This window comes from Fukomys damarensis, unplaced genomic scaffold (genome assembly GCF_012274545.1).
Source record: "Fukomys damarensis isolate Sample0158 unplaced genomic scaffold, DMR_v1.0_HiC HiC_scaffold_1, whole genome shotgun sequence".
Lineage (NCBI taxonomy): Eukaryota > Metazoa > Chordata > Mammalia > Rodentia > Bathyergidae > Fukomys > Fukomys damarensis.
In genome coordinates this window covers 26,847,653-26,863,588 of record NW_022900913.1, presented here as the reverse complement: position 1 = coordinate 26,863,588, position 15,936 = coordinate 26,847,653, and the positions used below count along the sequence as shown (strand labels likewise).

Sequence of the window (15,936 nt, the reverse complement as noted above, 5' to 3'; positions counted from 1 at the left end):
GGGCCGCGAGGGAGAGAAGTGGGGCTTCAGGAGGGTGGAGGAGGAGCCTCGGCAGGGAGGGAGGCGGGGCCTCGTGGGGGAGAAACTGGCCGCGGAGGTATCATTGTGAGGTGTACAGAAGGCGGTCTGTGTGAGTGGCACAGACTGGCAACCAACTTCAGACCTGAAGGGGGAGAAAGGATTGGAAGGCAAAAGGTCCTGGAAAATATTGCGTTTCTGACAATTTTTCAACAGAGCCCCGTTTTTACAGATGAGGCAACTCAGGCCCCAAGCAGTTAAGGGGTTGGTTCAATTCTCCTCACCTAGTAAATGGCAGGATTTGTTGAACTGAACAATAGAGTTTTAGCATCTTTCAAATTCTCTTCACCTGCCACTTACTAAGTTCTGATACTGCTCAACTTGGTCATTATGCATGACAAGTGACAGTAAATCAAATGTTTAATTCAGTGTATGGAACAATTTTAGTAGGAAGCATTAACAAAAAACATGCAAAAATTGTACTACCAATATGGAAATGGTGCTGATTTATCCAACCATCACTTTTTAGTCTAGTTTTCTGATCTCTAATTTTACCCTCCCAAGATTAAGTTCAGAAAGAAGTTAAGGGACTTTGTTGTTCTGACTAGCAGTATTCCTCTGTATTTCCTGATGGAAGATCTGTACAACTGTTTCAAACATTTAATAAAGTGTCAAAACAGCATCCCAATTATTATTAAAATGCATCTGTACATTTCACTGCAAGGTGGAATGTGTAAATGTGTCCGATGTGGCTTCTAGTTGGCAACCACGTATGGGTGAGTTAGCTATGTTGTGCTATGATCTAATGTATAGGGTTGGGATGTCCAGTTTGGGGAATTTCCCTTTTTCTTCCCTAATATCTTGTCCCCAGGATCAAGCAAACATGCTGTAAATCTCAGCAACTGACACCACATACCACTGCCCAACTCCATACTCAAAATTCATACACTTTTCTCTTTTTAACCTAAGCCAGTTAAACTTTAACAGACACATTGATAAGTTCTGAGTTGGGGAACATGGAGTAGGACCTTTCCCATTCTGAGAAGAGAACTGGGAGACGAAATGTTTCTCTTCCTGCAACTATATCTGGTTTGCTTACAACCATTGGAAGTCACTTAGCTTTTCTTTTTTCTTTTTTTGCTTATAGAGTATAGAAATTTTAAAGTATGCAGCATATAAATTTCAGCCTAAAAGAAAATCTTTATTAACAAGTTAACTTCTAAAAAAGCCTGCACTTGGAAGATGATCGCAGAGGAATTCTCAAATAAGGTATCCATATGACTGTGAAAGAGAAGTAATTTGGCTCATTAAAAAAAAAAAAAAAAAAAAATCTCTAGGGCTGGGGATTTAGCTCAGTGGTTCCACCGCCTGCCTCACAAGCACAATGACCCGAGTTCGACCCAAAAAACACTGAAAATCTCTGTATGGAAACTGATAATTCGAAATCGTGGAACTAGAAATTCGACCAAAGCTCTACAATGCACCTAGGAAAGTATTGTGCCTTCTCTCAAACTGATCAGTTTATAACATAATAAACTGCTGCTTGAGATGGAGATGTTTAAAAGCATTTCCTCAATAGGCTCTTTCATTTTCACCCAACTGCCTAAATAAACCAGAGGCCATTTTCTTCTTTGCATGTAATTAGATTTAGCCCCATTTAGCCATATAAAAGTATTTCAAGTGAACCACTGACCTGAATTACTTGCATAATTTAGATGACTTCAAGATTTCAAGTAGTCTAATTTAGACTATTTCAGCATAAGCAGCATAATTAAATACAAGACTCATAATGGTCTTTAACAGAAACCTAACAGACATACTGGAAGACTGATAATTCCACGGAAGATTTTAAATAATAGCCATAAAATTAAACTAGCAAATCAGGAAAAGTACCTGAAATCGCTATACTCATACCATAGAGGTTTTAGAAACCAGTACAAGATAACTCTAATACAGAAAAACAAGATTAGTCCAGTCACAAATGAAAAAAGATCCCAAACCTAGAGAGAAAAATACTCTGTTCCAATTGACATCCTGCCACTGGCCTGAGTACAGTATGAGGAAATGAACATGCTAAGCTCTGGTAAGGTTCCTTACAAGAAGAAAGAAACCTTGATGATTTCCAATTCTAAGAAACAACATATGTGTAAAAAAGATTTATGTACAGAAATGTTTATAAGCACCTATGCCAGCAAAATAAAATTGAAAAATCCAATAATGAATTGATACTGATCAGATTTTACATCTGCATTACAAAGTGGAATGCTGTGAAGTTAGACATGTTCACAAAGACATAGGAAAATGACAAGTCAGAAAAGTAGTTAACAGCATATGCAGGGTTCTATTTTATTAAGACACACACACACACATAATTGCTACTCAGCCTTTTGGCTAAGATCAAGTGTAAAATATCTATAGTACTTATCGGTCCATTTCAGCAGCTACATATATCCCGTGGTCACTGGAGGGATATTTGTTCTATCGCCAATCCAGTAGTAGTCTTAAGCCAGTGTGCCCTGGTGCTTTCAATAAGCAATATTAGTGAAAGTAGTTCAAATATTCTGGTATCCACCCCCACTCTCTTTTTCTTGAGTTTAATTAATCTGTTTTTTGAAAAATAAATTTGTAACTTACAAAATGCTTTCCAGTTAACTCCTTTGATCTCAAAAGCTGAGTTTCAATGTACTCTTAAAGCAAGGAAGACTAAGTTGAGTTTTCTAAGGTTTAAGTCCAACCCTGCCTACAAACTATGTTCTCAAATTGCCTTGTCTGCTTTAATTCCAGCTAAACCAAAAATTCTTTTACATATGTATTGTACTTTTTACAAACTGTGTTCAATATTTTTCATACATTTTGAACATGACAATATCCACCCTAAGACCATTACACTCCCTATCCCCTTTCTACTGTATAGGAAGCCTCACTTCTACTTTCATGACATTTGGGGGGGTACTGGGGATTAAACTTGGGACCTTGTGAGGCAGGCAGCACTAAATCCCCAGCTCTCATGTATTTGTTTACATTCTCCGTATTAGGGAGTATTTGGTACTTGGGAGTCTACCATATTTTACTTAACATGATTATCTCCATTTCTATTCATTTTCCTGCAAATGACCTGATCCTGTCTTCTATACCACATTTCCTTTATCCATTCTTGTTGATTCTAGGCTGTGGAGGACTAGAGAATTAAAGCCAAGTATGGCCCCCTCTGTGAGCACTCAGGGATGATTGCATATCATATAGTATGGAAAAATTAAAATAGCTCACGTAATTTACCAGAGAATGTATTAATGGATATTGAAGACTAATTTATCTTATTGCCGATTGCTTGTGCCCATGTTTGGGTGAATAAAAGTGAGGTGAGCCAAAGGCTAGGGGCTCCTCTGCCTCCTAGAGGGAAGAGGCCCCCTGGCTGCCAGCATGTTAGCTGTCTCTGTCATTCATCTTATTTGCCACCACCCATCAGGGAGAAGAAAGTAGGTCTAAATTCTGGAGCAAGGCTGGCTGGGTACGTTGGCTACCGGTAGCATCTGTGTGTAGCCAGGAACCTGGGCTCACCCATAGTACCTGTCACTTGGTACAGCTGCTGGCATCCAGAACAGGGACCTGAGACCAGGGTCATCTCTATAAGCTGGTTCCATGTCTTGGTTACTGTGAATTGTGCTACCTAAACATGGGTATGCAGTTATGCCTATAGGATGTGCAGACTAATTTCTTATACCAAGGAGTCAATGAAAATTATAAACAAGAAAGCAAGCCTTAATTGTGATATATTTTCAGTAACAAAATTTTTTTTAAAAAGGAAAAGAAAAATATTTCTAGTAACAACAAACTGAAAAGCACAGAAATTAACTGTTGGATTCTGGTGATACAGTGCTTTATTTAGAAAAAGATAAACACTACTGATTCGAAGATATTTCTTCTTTTCTTTTTCTTGGTACTGGGGGTCAAATTTGGGATCCTGCCTTTCCGAGACAGGCACTGGCACCACTGATCTAAATCCCGGTTCAGGTATTCTTTCAAATGGCACACTAATTAGACATAAGGTAGTCCAGGATAATAGATGTATCTACACATTGAATACAAAATAAATATACAATAATTGGAAAACTTAGTTATCCATTGGTTCATTTTGCATTTCCACTGTTCATCTTCTGTTTCAATTTTCTTTGCCTTTTGTAAATTCTTTTCTTCCTTGCTTTTAAATCAACTTTTGGCTCTGGTTTTACCCATTGTATTTCTACTGGTTTTTCCTCAGCTGGTGTAACAAAAACATCTTCAGTGGGATCATGTGGAAGAACAGTTTTTGGCTCTTTCTTTCTCAGTTTTTGCACATCTTTTACTTGCTGTTTCTCTTTGTATTTTGCAGCTGTGATGGATCTTACAATACGCCGATGCTGGAAAAAGATCAAACGCTTGGATAAACACTTTACATAAAGCAGAGACATTCACTTATGAACTCTATTTCCCTCCACCCTGTGTCAAGAAACAAGGCAGTGATTTGTGATTTGTATGCAGCAAAAACCAATTCGGTTTCACAGCTAAGTAGATAGTGATTACAAAATTATTCTAGCCAAAGCGTCCCAGTACCTCAAAGAACACTAACAAAAAGAGCTTACCATGTTTGGTGACTGGTAGTGAGGATTTTCATATAAAGTCGGTCCTCCAAAACTTCCCTGAAAAATCTTTATCAGATTTAAGACAAAACGAGGTCCTATTTCTACAAGTTGAGCGTCTTCATCTATGATCTTTAATAAAAAAAGAAAACATTCATTCTGGTTTGGATATATTATTCCTAGAAGGTAAATCTGGTTATAACCTCATATGAATGTGCCAAAAGAACTGATCAAAGGTAGACAAGGGGCAAAGTTGACAAGTGCCAAAGTATCAATATTTTCTGAAATTTATTAGAGTTGTCATGAAAAAATGTTCTTGCAGTGGTTTTTTTTTTTTTGGTACTGGGGATAGAACTGGGGTCCTTGTGCTTGTGATGCAGGTGGCAGAACCACTGTGCTAAAACCCCAGCCCATCTTTCAGTGTATTTTTAAAAGACTTAATCTAAATTTGGTTCATAGTCTGCTTCTAACAAATACTATCTGTTAGATAAGGTATGTTGGCCTTCAATAGAACATATAAGCCTGGCATGATGGCAAATGCCTATAATCCCACCACTCTTGACAGGTTGAGGCAGGATTCAAGCCCAGCCTGGGTTAAGGGGGTGACTCAGACACTATCTCAAAATAAAAATAAATGAACAGGGCCAGGGAAATCAGCAGCTCACTGTAAAGGGCCCAGGTTTAATTATGCCAAGTATTGGGGAGGTGGGGGGGAAGCAGGGGTGGATCTATATATACACTTAATTCATACTACAAGGTACCTAGTATAAAACATGCAGGTAAGAGCCCAGTTCATGTCATTTCTAAAATTTTGTTCCCGTTGTTCTTTTCCATTTCTCTATTTTTCTGCAAACTTACTCTGCCAGATTCCTGCTTCAAGATTTCTAGAACCTGGGCAGGGGATGTAGCTCAGCAGTGCTACACCTACCTGGCAAGCCCAAGGTCCTGAGTGGAATTCCCAGTACCCTCCCCTCTGAAAAAAGATTTCTAGAACCACCACTTCTGAATGAGCCATATGACTCATCTAATGGGTCTCCCTGAGCTAAATCCCTGGACCCAGAAGTCTACATGTTTCTAAATCTTAACCAACTTCCCCTCCCAAGCTCCAATAGAATCAAATCTTCTGTCTGAGACATATTTTACTATAATCTTTATAGGACTCAGCATACATTTGGAACATAATTACCCTATACTTCAGACTGTTTTTTAGAAAATGAAAGATACAGCAGACTGTGAGGAAGCTTATACTCTATTGACTGACAGCCATAAAGTAGGTAGAGATTATTTAAAGAATAAAATAGTAAACAGCTATTTACAGCATATCTCTGAAAGGAAAAGGAGGCTATTTTAAACAAAAATACTTTTTATTTAAGAGTATAATACAAATTAAAGAAAAGCTAACCTGAAAGTTCCGAAACCATATCCTATTATCCAAAATGGTGAAAGTAAATACATGGTCCACAAATGGCTGGCTTTTGGGATGATATCGTGGTGTACTAAAAATCTGTAACAACAAACAGAAGGTACTTAATATTACTTGTTTATTCCAAGACCTATCATTTGTTTCTGATAGCTAAATTAATAAGTTCAAAGAAAGGCATTCATTTATAATATATTACTAAAAATATTTTCTAGAAAAGATATTTACCTGAATTAAGAGTTCTTTTAACAAAGCATAATGTGGGAATTCATCAAAAGCCTATAAAAAAAAATTATTCAACAATAGTAGTGACTTGATTAAAATTGGTTTTATAGCAATTGTTTTGAATTACATATACAATTATATCCACTAAAAAACAACCATGCAGATTTAGACCTCATACACAGAACAAGAAACTTACAGGGTCAAAAGACAAAACAGGTCGCGAACCTTTCAAACAGTTTCCAGTCATCTTTAGTTCTGCCAGGGTATGAACTAGAAAAATTGTAACAAAAATAAAAATAGTTATAACTTTGGTACAACTATCCTGTAAGATTTAATCAGAAAAATTTAAAATTGAGCCAACTTACTATTTTGAACAAGGAATTTGGCAGAGGGCCCATGAGGTGAATTCGAAAGCCTGAAACATATGAAAGAAGCTTTGTCATTAAGAATCTAGAATACAGTAAATGCTTACCACCTCTCCACCATAAAAGGCACAATATGCTTAAAATACCCAGATATTTTTTAAAGGCTTTGGATCTTGTGAAATCAAATAGGTTTGCTTTCTTTTCCCTTCTTTTATAATTCATTCTTACCACATATAAAGATCTTGTTTTTTCTTAGCTTCAAAATAGACACATTTATTGCAGTTTTTCATTTCACAGACCTAAGTATAGAAAAATGAAGTAGATAACACAAATAGAACTAAATTCAATTCATAAGAGCTTTCTGTAAAAATATTTATGCAGGTTAATAGGCCACAAAATTCTACATTCAGATATATTTATTCATTCACATAAAGAAACACTGAAAATTTCTCTCACATAATCTATCCAAGGTAACCTGGATGCTCTGCACACCTCTTTGGTGGAAGTACCTACCTGCTCATTTTAGCCTAGCATTTTAAAGTAATTGATCTTCTTTTTATTAAGGAGACCTCTTCTGACCTTAGTCCCACAAAAAAATAAAAAGACTAAAAATGCTCCAGGAACAGGGCATACCACAATTAAATTTATCATTTTGGGAAAATGGTCCTTTTAAATCAGACATCCTTTCTTTTGTTCTTCAATTTTTCTTTAATTGGATGACACAAAATTTAAAAATTTCTCCTTCATTTATAATATTTCTGATGATGCGATGTAATAAAATCACCAAAAAAACTGGTGAAAAGCAAAGCATACAAAACTACTTCAAGTTGAATTAAACTTCAACATTTTGAAGGTTTTAAAAAAACTTAAACCTACACAAACAATACAAGATTAACTCTTGTATTAATATTCATAAACTGTCTAATACAGTATTCATAAACTCTATAAACAGCTTGAGACTCAGCCTAAAAACCTAAAATAAAAATCTTAGGTCGACACTTTTCTTTTTTGTCTGAGAATAAGCAACAATGCAAAGTTCATGCTAGTTCAGGGCCTTGGTACTTGCCAGTCTCTCTACCTAGAATGCTTTTCCATCGCACCTGTTTATTATGCTAACCAGTACCCCTTTAGAAAAGTCTTTCCAGTCCTGCTCAGCTGCAGAAAACACTTGTCATTTCTTCTACTTTTGACTCAGGTTGTAAGTGTTGTCTAAGGATCATCTCTTTTGTTAGAATGCAAGCTCCACAACAATAGCATGTTGTTTCCTCAGCATGTAGAACAATCCCTATTATAGCAGATACTTAGTAACATAAAAGCTTTTCATGAAAAGTATCTTAAAACAATTGCTTTGAAAAATGTACTTTAGCCAGGCGTGGTGGCCCACACCTGTAATCCCAGCACTGAGGAGGCTGAGGCAGGAGGATCCACTATGAGTGCTGTGGGGGGGTACTTTAAATGTTTTGGTCTCTTCAACAGTATTTTGAAAATTTAACCTATTAGAGTACTAGTTCGTAATACCTTTTTTTTTTTTGTGAGACAGGGTCTCACTATGTAGCCCAGGATGGTCTCGAACTCACAGTGATCCTCCTGCCTCAGCCTCCCAGACTGCTGGGATTATAGGTGTGCGCCACCATGCCCGGCCTAGTCTGTAATACCTTAAAAGCAAATTTTATATACACAACATCTTTTATGTATCTGGCTACTTTATGTATGTGTGTCATTAGGATTAAATCCAGTTCCTTCCTTCATGCTGAGCAACATCCTAAGCTCCTTTTGATTTTGTGACAGGATCTCATTAAGTTGTCTATTTGGTCTCAAACTTGTAATCCTCCTGGCTCAGACCCCCAGAGTGCTAGGATTACAGGTGTATTCCACCATGCCCGGCTTCACAGACATCACTTTTAATATTGGCAAAATGGTTTTTATAACGTTTTTGGTAACTTTTTAATTTTATAAAAAATTCTAGTCGGGTATTAACACCAGTTAATCCTAGATCTTGGGAGGCTGAGGCAGGAGGATTGCTGTTTGAGTTTAGAGACCAGCCTAGACTACACAGTAAGTTCAAGGCCAGCCCCGTCTCAAAAAACAAACAAAAAACTCTATTTTACATAACTTTAACTATTCTTATGAGTATCTACTATGAACTTTGAACAATGCCAGATATTATGAAAGGGGAAAAAAAGGTATCTCCGACCTTAGGAAATTTCAACATGCTTGAGAAAGACACAAAGAAATGATTTAAAAGTTATGCACTGTACACTGAAGCACTAAATTGTGAGAGACTGATAGTAAGTACTACAAAAAAAAAATCACAAGACAGGTTTTTAAAATATTCATAAATTTGAGTATCTTTCACAATTTTTAAGTCACCAAGGGATTGTTTAATGACCCATCTTTAGCATTACTACAATATTTTATTGCAATTTGTTTAAATTACCTCATTAATCACAAATAATTTATCTTTACGATCCATTTTAGTATCTAAAAAAGAAGAAAAAACAAGTTAGCAAAGTATTTCAAAGCTACTTCAATCGTCATATATGCTCTCTAGAAAATGTATGTAGGCTAATCAATTTAAAGGAGATTAAAAAATATGAAGACTTTATAATTAATTTTCAACACCTCTAGATTCTTTTTAAATGTAAAGAACATAGGTAATTTAAAAGTCATCAAGAATTACAAATTATGGTTTAAGCAGCATTTCTTAAGAATTAAGGCAGTCATCCCTAAGAACCTGAGAATGGTTACAGGAGCCTCTACAGATAAAACCTTGGACACTCAAGTCCCTTAAGTAAAATACTATAGTACTTGCATATAATCTATGCACATGCTCATGCATGCTTTAAATTATCTCTTTATATCTTACCTATAATACCTTATACAATGTAAATATTGTGTAAATTGCTGCTGTACTGTATTCTTAGGGGGGATAATAAAGTCTGTACATATACTGTACATTGTTTTCCTGAATATTTTCAATCTGTAATTGGTTGAATCTGCAGATACAGAACCCATGGATACAGAGGACTTTGTTGTATGAATTTTTCAAAAGTAGGCAAATTCTCATAAACTGAAGATTATGTTCAATAAGCCCAGTTTAAGAAAAAAATTCCGGGCCCGGGATTTAGCTCAGTGGTTCGGTGGCCTGCCTTGCAAGCACAAGGACCCGAGTTCAATCCCCAGTACCAAAAAAGAAAAAGAAAAAGAAAAAATTCCCACAAACTAAAATCTCAACCAATGAAAACATCTTTTAATTTTGAATCAGTTGTCAAAAAAAACAAAAAACAAAAAAACCCTTATTTTAAAAATTGGTTTTAGATTATCATGGAAAATATCTAAATGAAAACTTCTCTTACTAGTTTTAGGACTGAAGACATTAAAACAGACGAGTATAAAGCAGCAAGCTATTACAGAATTAAAATAAAAAACATCTCCCAACAAGGGCACAAAATAGCCACATGGTGGCACTGCCATGGTTCTACAATTAAGACCAGACCGAAGCTATCCCACTGCTAACAATAACATGGCACTCAGAAATAGGTTGAGCCCAAAGGAGGTCCTTCAAATCCTATCCCATACCCACTACTAATTTTTTAAATAAATATAGACCTTTAAAAAGCTCAAAGAGCTATACATGACAGTCCTGAATCACTTAGAAGAACAAACCATTTGATTCATCTCTTGACTCTAAAAGCATTACGATGAAGCCACTAGATATTTCAATATTAGGTTATCTGTTTAAAAAAATAAAAAATGCCTAATTCTGTAAAGAACTTCTTATGAAATGTTAATTTAAAAATTGTGGTACTTGAAAGGATCAACTACTGAGGTGCTGTGGTTCTTTCCCTAGAAAAACTGTAAGTGAATAGTAAATATATAAAGAGGCAAGTCTGTAAATATTTCAAGTACATGATACAAATGTACCTGCTTTAGAATGAGGCATCAACGTTCTCAAGTCTTGCATTAAATGTCTTGTTCTGAAATTTATTCCTCTGGAAGAGAAGATGAGAATCCGTTCCTTATTTTTCCATTTGCCCTAAAGAAAAAGAAAACATTAGAAGATTTTTAAACCTCATACTGAACCTATATGAGAATATTTTTTTAAAGGCAGTTTATAAAGCTTCCAGAGCTAGGCACTGTGGTGCATGGCTACAGCTCCAGCTACTAAGGCTTAGGCAGGTGGATCATTTGCACTCAGGAGGTCCAACAAGAGGGCAGTATACTGAGACCCAGTGTGGAAAACAAAAAACAAAAACAAAAACAAAACCTCCAGGATAACAAATTACAATCCTGGCCCTAAAAAGCTCAATCTCTTACCAACATTCACTAACCACACCTGTCATCCAGAAATGCCCTCCTTGGTTTCCTTCCTTTTCTGCTTTTCATCTTCAATCCCATTTTTCTTCCTTATCTAAAAGTTCTTTATTGGCCCTCTTAAAAAAAAATTTTTTTTTCTGTTCACTCCAAAACAGTGAACTCATACTATTTCTCATGGCTTCAACTGCCAATTATAGCGGAAGATAAGAAACTATCTAGCACTAATAATCCAAGTATGTGGCTAAAGCCTCAAACTCGAATCATTATCCAATACCAGTGGGGCCAAACCTATAACACACATGCCACAGCAGGCTGTTATCACTGAGAAGTGCTAAAAGCTTTGCCATGCCTCCCCTGAAATCTGATAAATTTCCTTGCCATTTGCCTATGCTGTCACCATCATTTCAATCTTCCACACTTTGATTAGTCCATTTTCCCTTATTTTTTAATATCATAAACACTTAACGCCATCAATTTCTCTTTGCAACAATTCTTTCTTACTCCCACTATTCTTTCTTAGATCCTTACCTCATAATCCACGGCAATTTCCTAAACCACTAACTAGCTTTCCCAAACATGAGCTACTCCAATAGATGATATGGCCAGCTAACACCAGTTGCTGTTTTTTAATAAGCACTGTTCTGATCACAATCTTACCTTACAGGGTTTTCTAAAGAAAGTTAACATGACATAGCTGCAACAATGGATTTTAAAATACATTTTAACTTCTTACATCACTGTTGCCCAATATTAACCCTACCCTTAAGCCAATCCGGCTGTTTTTTAGATTTTAGCATTTCCACACTTTAATCTTTTGACCAGTTTTGTACTACTCCCTCTCATTTATTTTTTTCCCCAGACAGGCTCTTGCTATGTAGTTCAGGGGGGCCTCGAACTCACAGCAGTCCTCCCACCTGAGCTCCCCAGGGTTTAAATTACAGGGTACTGGGATTACAGAATTATGCCAATATACCTGGCCCATCCCTCTCATTTTTACCCTTCAAGATCTAACTCAAAGGTTGGGTCCCCCGTGATTCCTCAGCTTTTCTCTTAGCACAAAAGCAGTTTCTACCTCTAAAAAAAAGTGGCTTCAATATCCTATGGCTTTTTTTTTGCGATCTTAAAAATTTTATTGGTACATTTTGGATACACATAATGATAACATGCATGACAGGGAATTCGTATCTGTATATGATATATCTTAGTTCTTTTTTGGTGAGTTGGACAAAAGTAATTTGTATCTCCTGCATTCTACAGAAAGAATTATAGTGTCACTCGGATTATAGATCTCATTCATTCCACTTGTTTCCACCCCCACCCCACACTTAAGAAAGAACCTAATGCCTTGGCACTAAGCTGAATTCCTCAGCTTGTTTTTTGTTTTGTTTTGTTTTTTGTTTTGAGACAGACTTTTGCTAAATTGCCCAGTCTGGACATCCTTGGCCTCCCAGAGTCCTGTGATTACCAGAACATCACTAAACTTACTGACTCTTTCCTGATCCTTAAAAGAGAAGTTTATGAAACTCTACTAGCAGTCCAGCTTTTCACAAAAAGTACTTTCATCCCTCAATTTGCAGAAAGCAAAGGATCTTATTGTAGCAGGGCTACAATTTATATTCATCTTTCAGTTCTGAGTCACTCTCTTCTCAAGCTTCTCATCACACTACCCAGGGTTATTTACTTATTATCTACCAAGGGCTAGAATATTATGCTGAGAGAGAGGTTACAGAAATTAATAAATCAAAAGCAATCCTTGTCTCCACAGTTTTCACCTTGTTTAAAATGCTTTCATTGGATGAACGTTAACCTCAACGAGAACTTGTTCTCGTTTCTTTTTAATAAAATCTATCCATTTCAAGGAATTTTAGTCTCCTTCTAAACACCAACATTTCGGAAAAAGTAATCACACTCTAGTCATCTTTGCAATTCTAAGGCCAGAGAAGTCTATCTCGGTACAGCGCGTAGCACATTTAAAAATTGTTGAACACTTATCTAGTATAGTTTTCATTATCCTATAGTATTCATAGACCTGATCAAATAAATTAAAGTCACAATCCTTAAGACAGTAATTCTTTAAAGGCCTGGACAACAAACTTCAGGATGAATGACCGCCGGGGGCGGGGCATGGGACTACTCACGACTGGAAGACATAGCCAACAGAGAGTAATAACTAAGGAAAATCATTTCTTCCAGAAAAAAATCCAAGTAAGGGAAAGCTTCCGAAAACTGCCCGGAAGGTCCCTGTAAGAGGGTTAGGGTCTGTAGGCCGCCGCCCGGAAGAGAGCGGCCACGTGCGCGAGGATGACTTAAACATTACGTCCACTCCAGGCGAGAGGTCTGCGAGACCGCGCTCTGATAACACCCTGGCAACTTCGAAATTAGCAAAGTACTAGTTAAGTAGGCAGTCCTGAGGAAGGCAAATGAAATCTCCGCTGCGGGCAATAACCCCTTCTACCTTGCAAACGGGGCCTGGGATACGGTCCTTCTCCGCTTCCTCCATCTCTTCTGGTACAACCGATGACTTAGCTGGGAGCCCGGCATCTTTTTTGTTTCTTTTTGGTTTCTTCGCCTGACCCGACAGGTCTCCACGCCGCTTCCTCTTGATTGCCGCCATCTTGCCTCACCACCATCCCTCTTGACCGAACTTCCGGTTCTGCCACTCGCTCCTCTCCCCCCCCGTTCTCTATGGTATCCTCGCTCGGCTCCGCTGTCCCGCTTCAGCTCTATGGTGCCTTCTTCCGGCTTTGGGGTCCTGCATGTTCGGCTCTCTAGGCTTCCTTCAACTTTGTGGTTGCTGGTGGCCGAGGCGGCGGGTATTCCGAAAAGAGTGGCGGATCCGCTTCACTTTCCTTGTGGTTTCCCGGGAGCTGCAGGCCATCTGTCCAAGGACCTACCTGGGAAGGGTTCCCTGGTATCCGTACCCTACCACAAAAGTAGCGTTTCCGCCCCAGGGGCTTCCCTTGTTGAGTAAGCTGCCGTTGCGTCATGGATGGGCTGGTGAAGAGGGTGGCTGGGACTCTTGGGTACCTTCTGAGAACTTCAGGCCGGCGCCCCAGCACGTTCTGTTGGTTGGCGAGGCGAGGATAATAACCTGGGGGGTGCACACAAACTGTGGGCGAATGTGGGCTGTTTGGCATCGCGAAACCTTCCCGAAGTAAAATACTACCGTGATTTTATAGTTTGCAACTTTCCATGTATCCCTGCCCGCACACCGAAGACCGAGAAATCTGTACTTGAAGAGATAATTGTCCCGAAGGGCAGAGGCTTAGCTGGATCTGGCCAGCCAGATTAAACTTTCTGGCCCCTTTCACTTCCTGTCGAGCTGGTTATGAACTCCGGGCATTGCTAGCACTAATTGATTTATTGTCACATCTCTCAGGTATTTCCTGATCTTCAGGAACCGCCCTCCGGAACGAAAGCACAGTAGACCATGCCCCTCCTGACCCAGCACATCCAAGATGAGAATGATCAGTACTGCTTAGTGGCCAGCCTTGACAACGTTAGGAATTTCTCCACTATTTTGAAAGCTATTCATTTCCAAGAACATGCTACGTGTTTCGCTACTAAAAATGGAATCAAGGTTACTGTGGAAAATGCAAAGTGTGTGCAAGCCAATGCTTTTATTCAGGTATGCAAAAAAGGCACCTGTTAGCCTGCGACACGATATTCTTTACACAGTTGCATGAATTCTGGAAGGTCTTATGAGACAAAATTTAAGAGTACAAAATGTCATTATTTGAGATTTTTCTCCCCGGATGACAGATTCTTTTCCCATTTTGCCTCATAAAGATAATGGTTAATAATGACTAAAGCTTATTAAACTAAACTATAGGATAGGAACTTCTGAGTGCTCAGCTTTTTTCTTTCTCACAATACTAACAAGTAGGCTGTGTCAGTCCCATTTTTACATGTTAGAACCTGAGGCACAATGTAAATCATTTGTCAAAAGTAAGTGACCCTAGTCAATGGAAGAGCACATAAAATAGACAAGGGAGCATCACATTAGGGAAAAGTTTAGGACCAGAAATGGAGATATAGGACCCTTCACAAAATTTTTAATGGGGGCCTAGATCACTGTTACACTATTAAACTGTTGAGTAGAACTGTTCTAATGGGTAATAGTTGAAAAAAAAAACAACAACTAGGATGTTTCCCTTGGTAGTGAGAAAGGTTTCTCAAGGAGTTAGCTGAGTGTTGTTATTTTTAAAACATACAAAGTGAAATATAGAATCCTTTGTTTTCATTCTTTAATAACATCGTTTTCATTTTTACTTTTTTTCATAGGCTGAAGTATTTCAAGAGTTTCTGGTTCGGGAAGAGTCTGTTATATTTCGAATTAATTTAACTGTCCTTTTAGACTGTTTATCTATTTTTGGATCAAACCCTATGTCAGGTGAACCATTTTATTATCTGTAAAGACATAAAAGAAGGAGGAGCAATAGAGGGTAGAAGAAAGAGTGGACATGATCAGAGCAAGATATATACATCTATGGAAATGTCACAGAGAAGCCCCTTAATTTATACAATTATGTGTTGGTAATTATAAAAAAGACAAAAGCATACACAATGGTCAAATATACAGGAAAAACAGAGAACATTATTTAGAATACAAACAGGAAGGTTTTAGAATATAAACATTTCTTTGGAAAATTCTAATTCATTTTTCAGTGGTCACAGTTATGGATTATAACTTTGCAATCAATTAAATGCATGTTTATAGTTCTTTTCATAATTGTGAAAGTACATTTAACTTATAAGATTTAGGAGATTTTAAATTTGAGCAAAGAAAAAGAGTTTGATCATAAGTATTTTCAATTTCATCTTTGCCTTGTTCAGAATTAGACATTTACTTAGTGGCAGAGAAAAGTAGAAATGAAATCTACTGACTCCTGGTTTATGGTGTTCCAAATTTTTTTAACCCTGTTTATTATGTCTAGTTCCTCAAATATTTCTGTATGTGTGTGTATATATATAT

At 37.5% G+C, this 15,936-nt stretch overlaps 2 protein-coding genes across 3 annotated transcripts in view; one reads left to right on the top strand and one right to left on the bottom strand.

The window, feature by feature from the left end:
* Window positions 1–3,964: 3,964 nt before the first annotated feature.
* On the bottom strand, window positions 3,965–13,654 carry Brix1 (biogenesis of ribosomes BRX1). Of its 2 annotated transcripts, XM_010605436.2 has the most exons (10): window positions 13,417–13,654; window positions 10,569–10,680; window positions 9,082–9,125; window positions 6,873–6,943; window positions 6,645–6,694; window positions 6,476–6,549; window positions 6,283–6,333; window positions 6,037–6,138; window positions 4,638–4,766; window positions 3,965–4,415 (listed from the first exon to the last, which is right to left on the bottom strand). In XM_010605436.2, the coding sequence occupies exons 1-10, from the start codon at window positions 13,573–13,575 to the stop codon at window positions 4,146–4,148; spliced, it is 1,062 nt and encodes a 353-aa protein (XP_010603738.1). In that variant the 5' UTR covers window positions 13,576–13,654; the 3' UTR covers window positions 3,965–4,145. The 2 variants fall into 2 exon arrangements, with proteins under 2 accessions (XP_010603738.1, XP_010603739.1); XM_010605437.2 differs by lacking the exon at window positions 6,283–6,333.
* A 190-nt stretch (window positions 13,655–13,844) lies between these two features.
* Rad1 (RAD1 checkpoint DNA exonuclease) overlaps window positions 13,845–15,936 on the top strand; it is a 5,224-nt gene continuing 3,132 nt past the window's right edge. Inside the window, exons 1-3 of the mRNA XM_010605438.2 lie at window positions 13,845–13,928; window positions 14,341–14,589; window positions 15,246–15,354. Of these exons, the coding sequence (XP_010603740.1) occupies window positions 14,392–14,589; window positions 15,246–15,354 (307 nt within the window). The 5' untranslated portion in view covers window positions 13,845–13,928; window positions 14,341–14,391. The remainder of the gene's footprint in view (window positions 13,929–14,340; window positions 14,590–15,245; window positions 15,355–15,936) is intronic.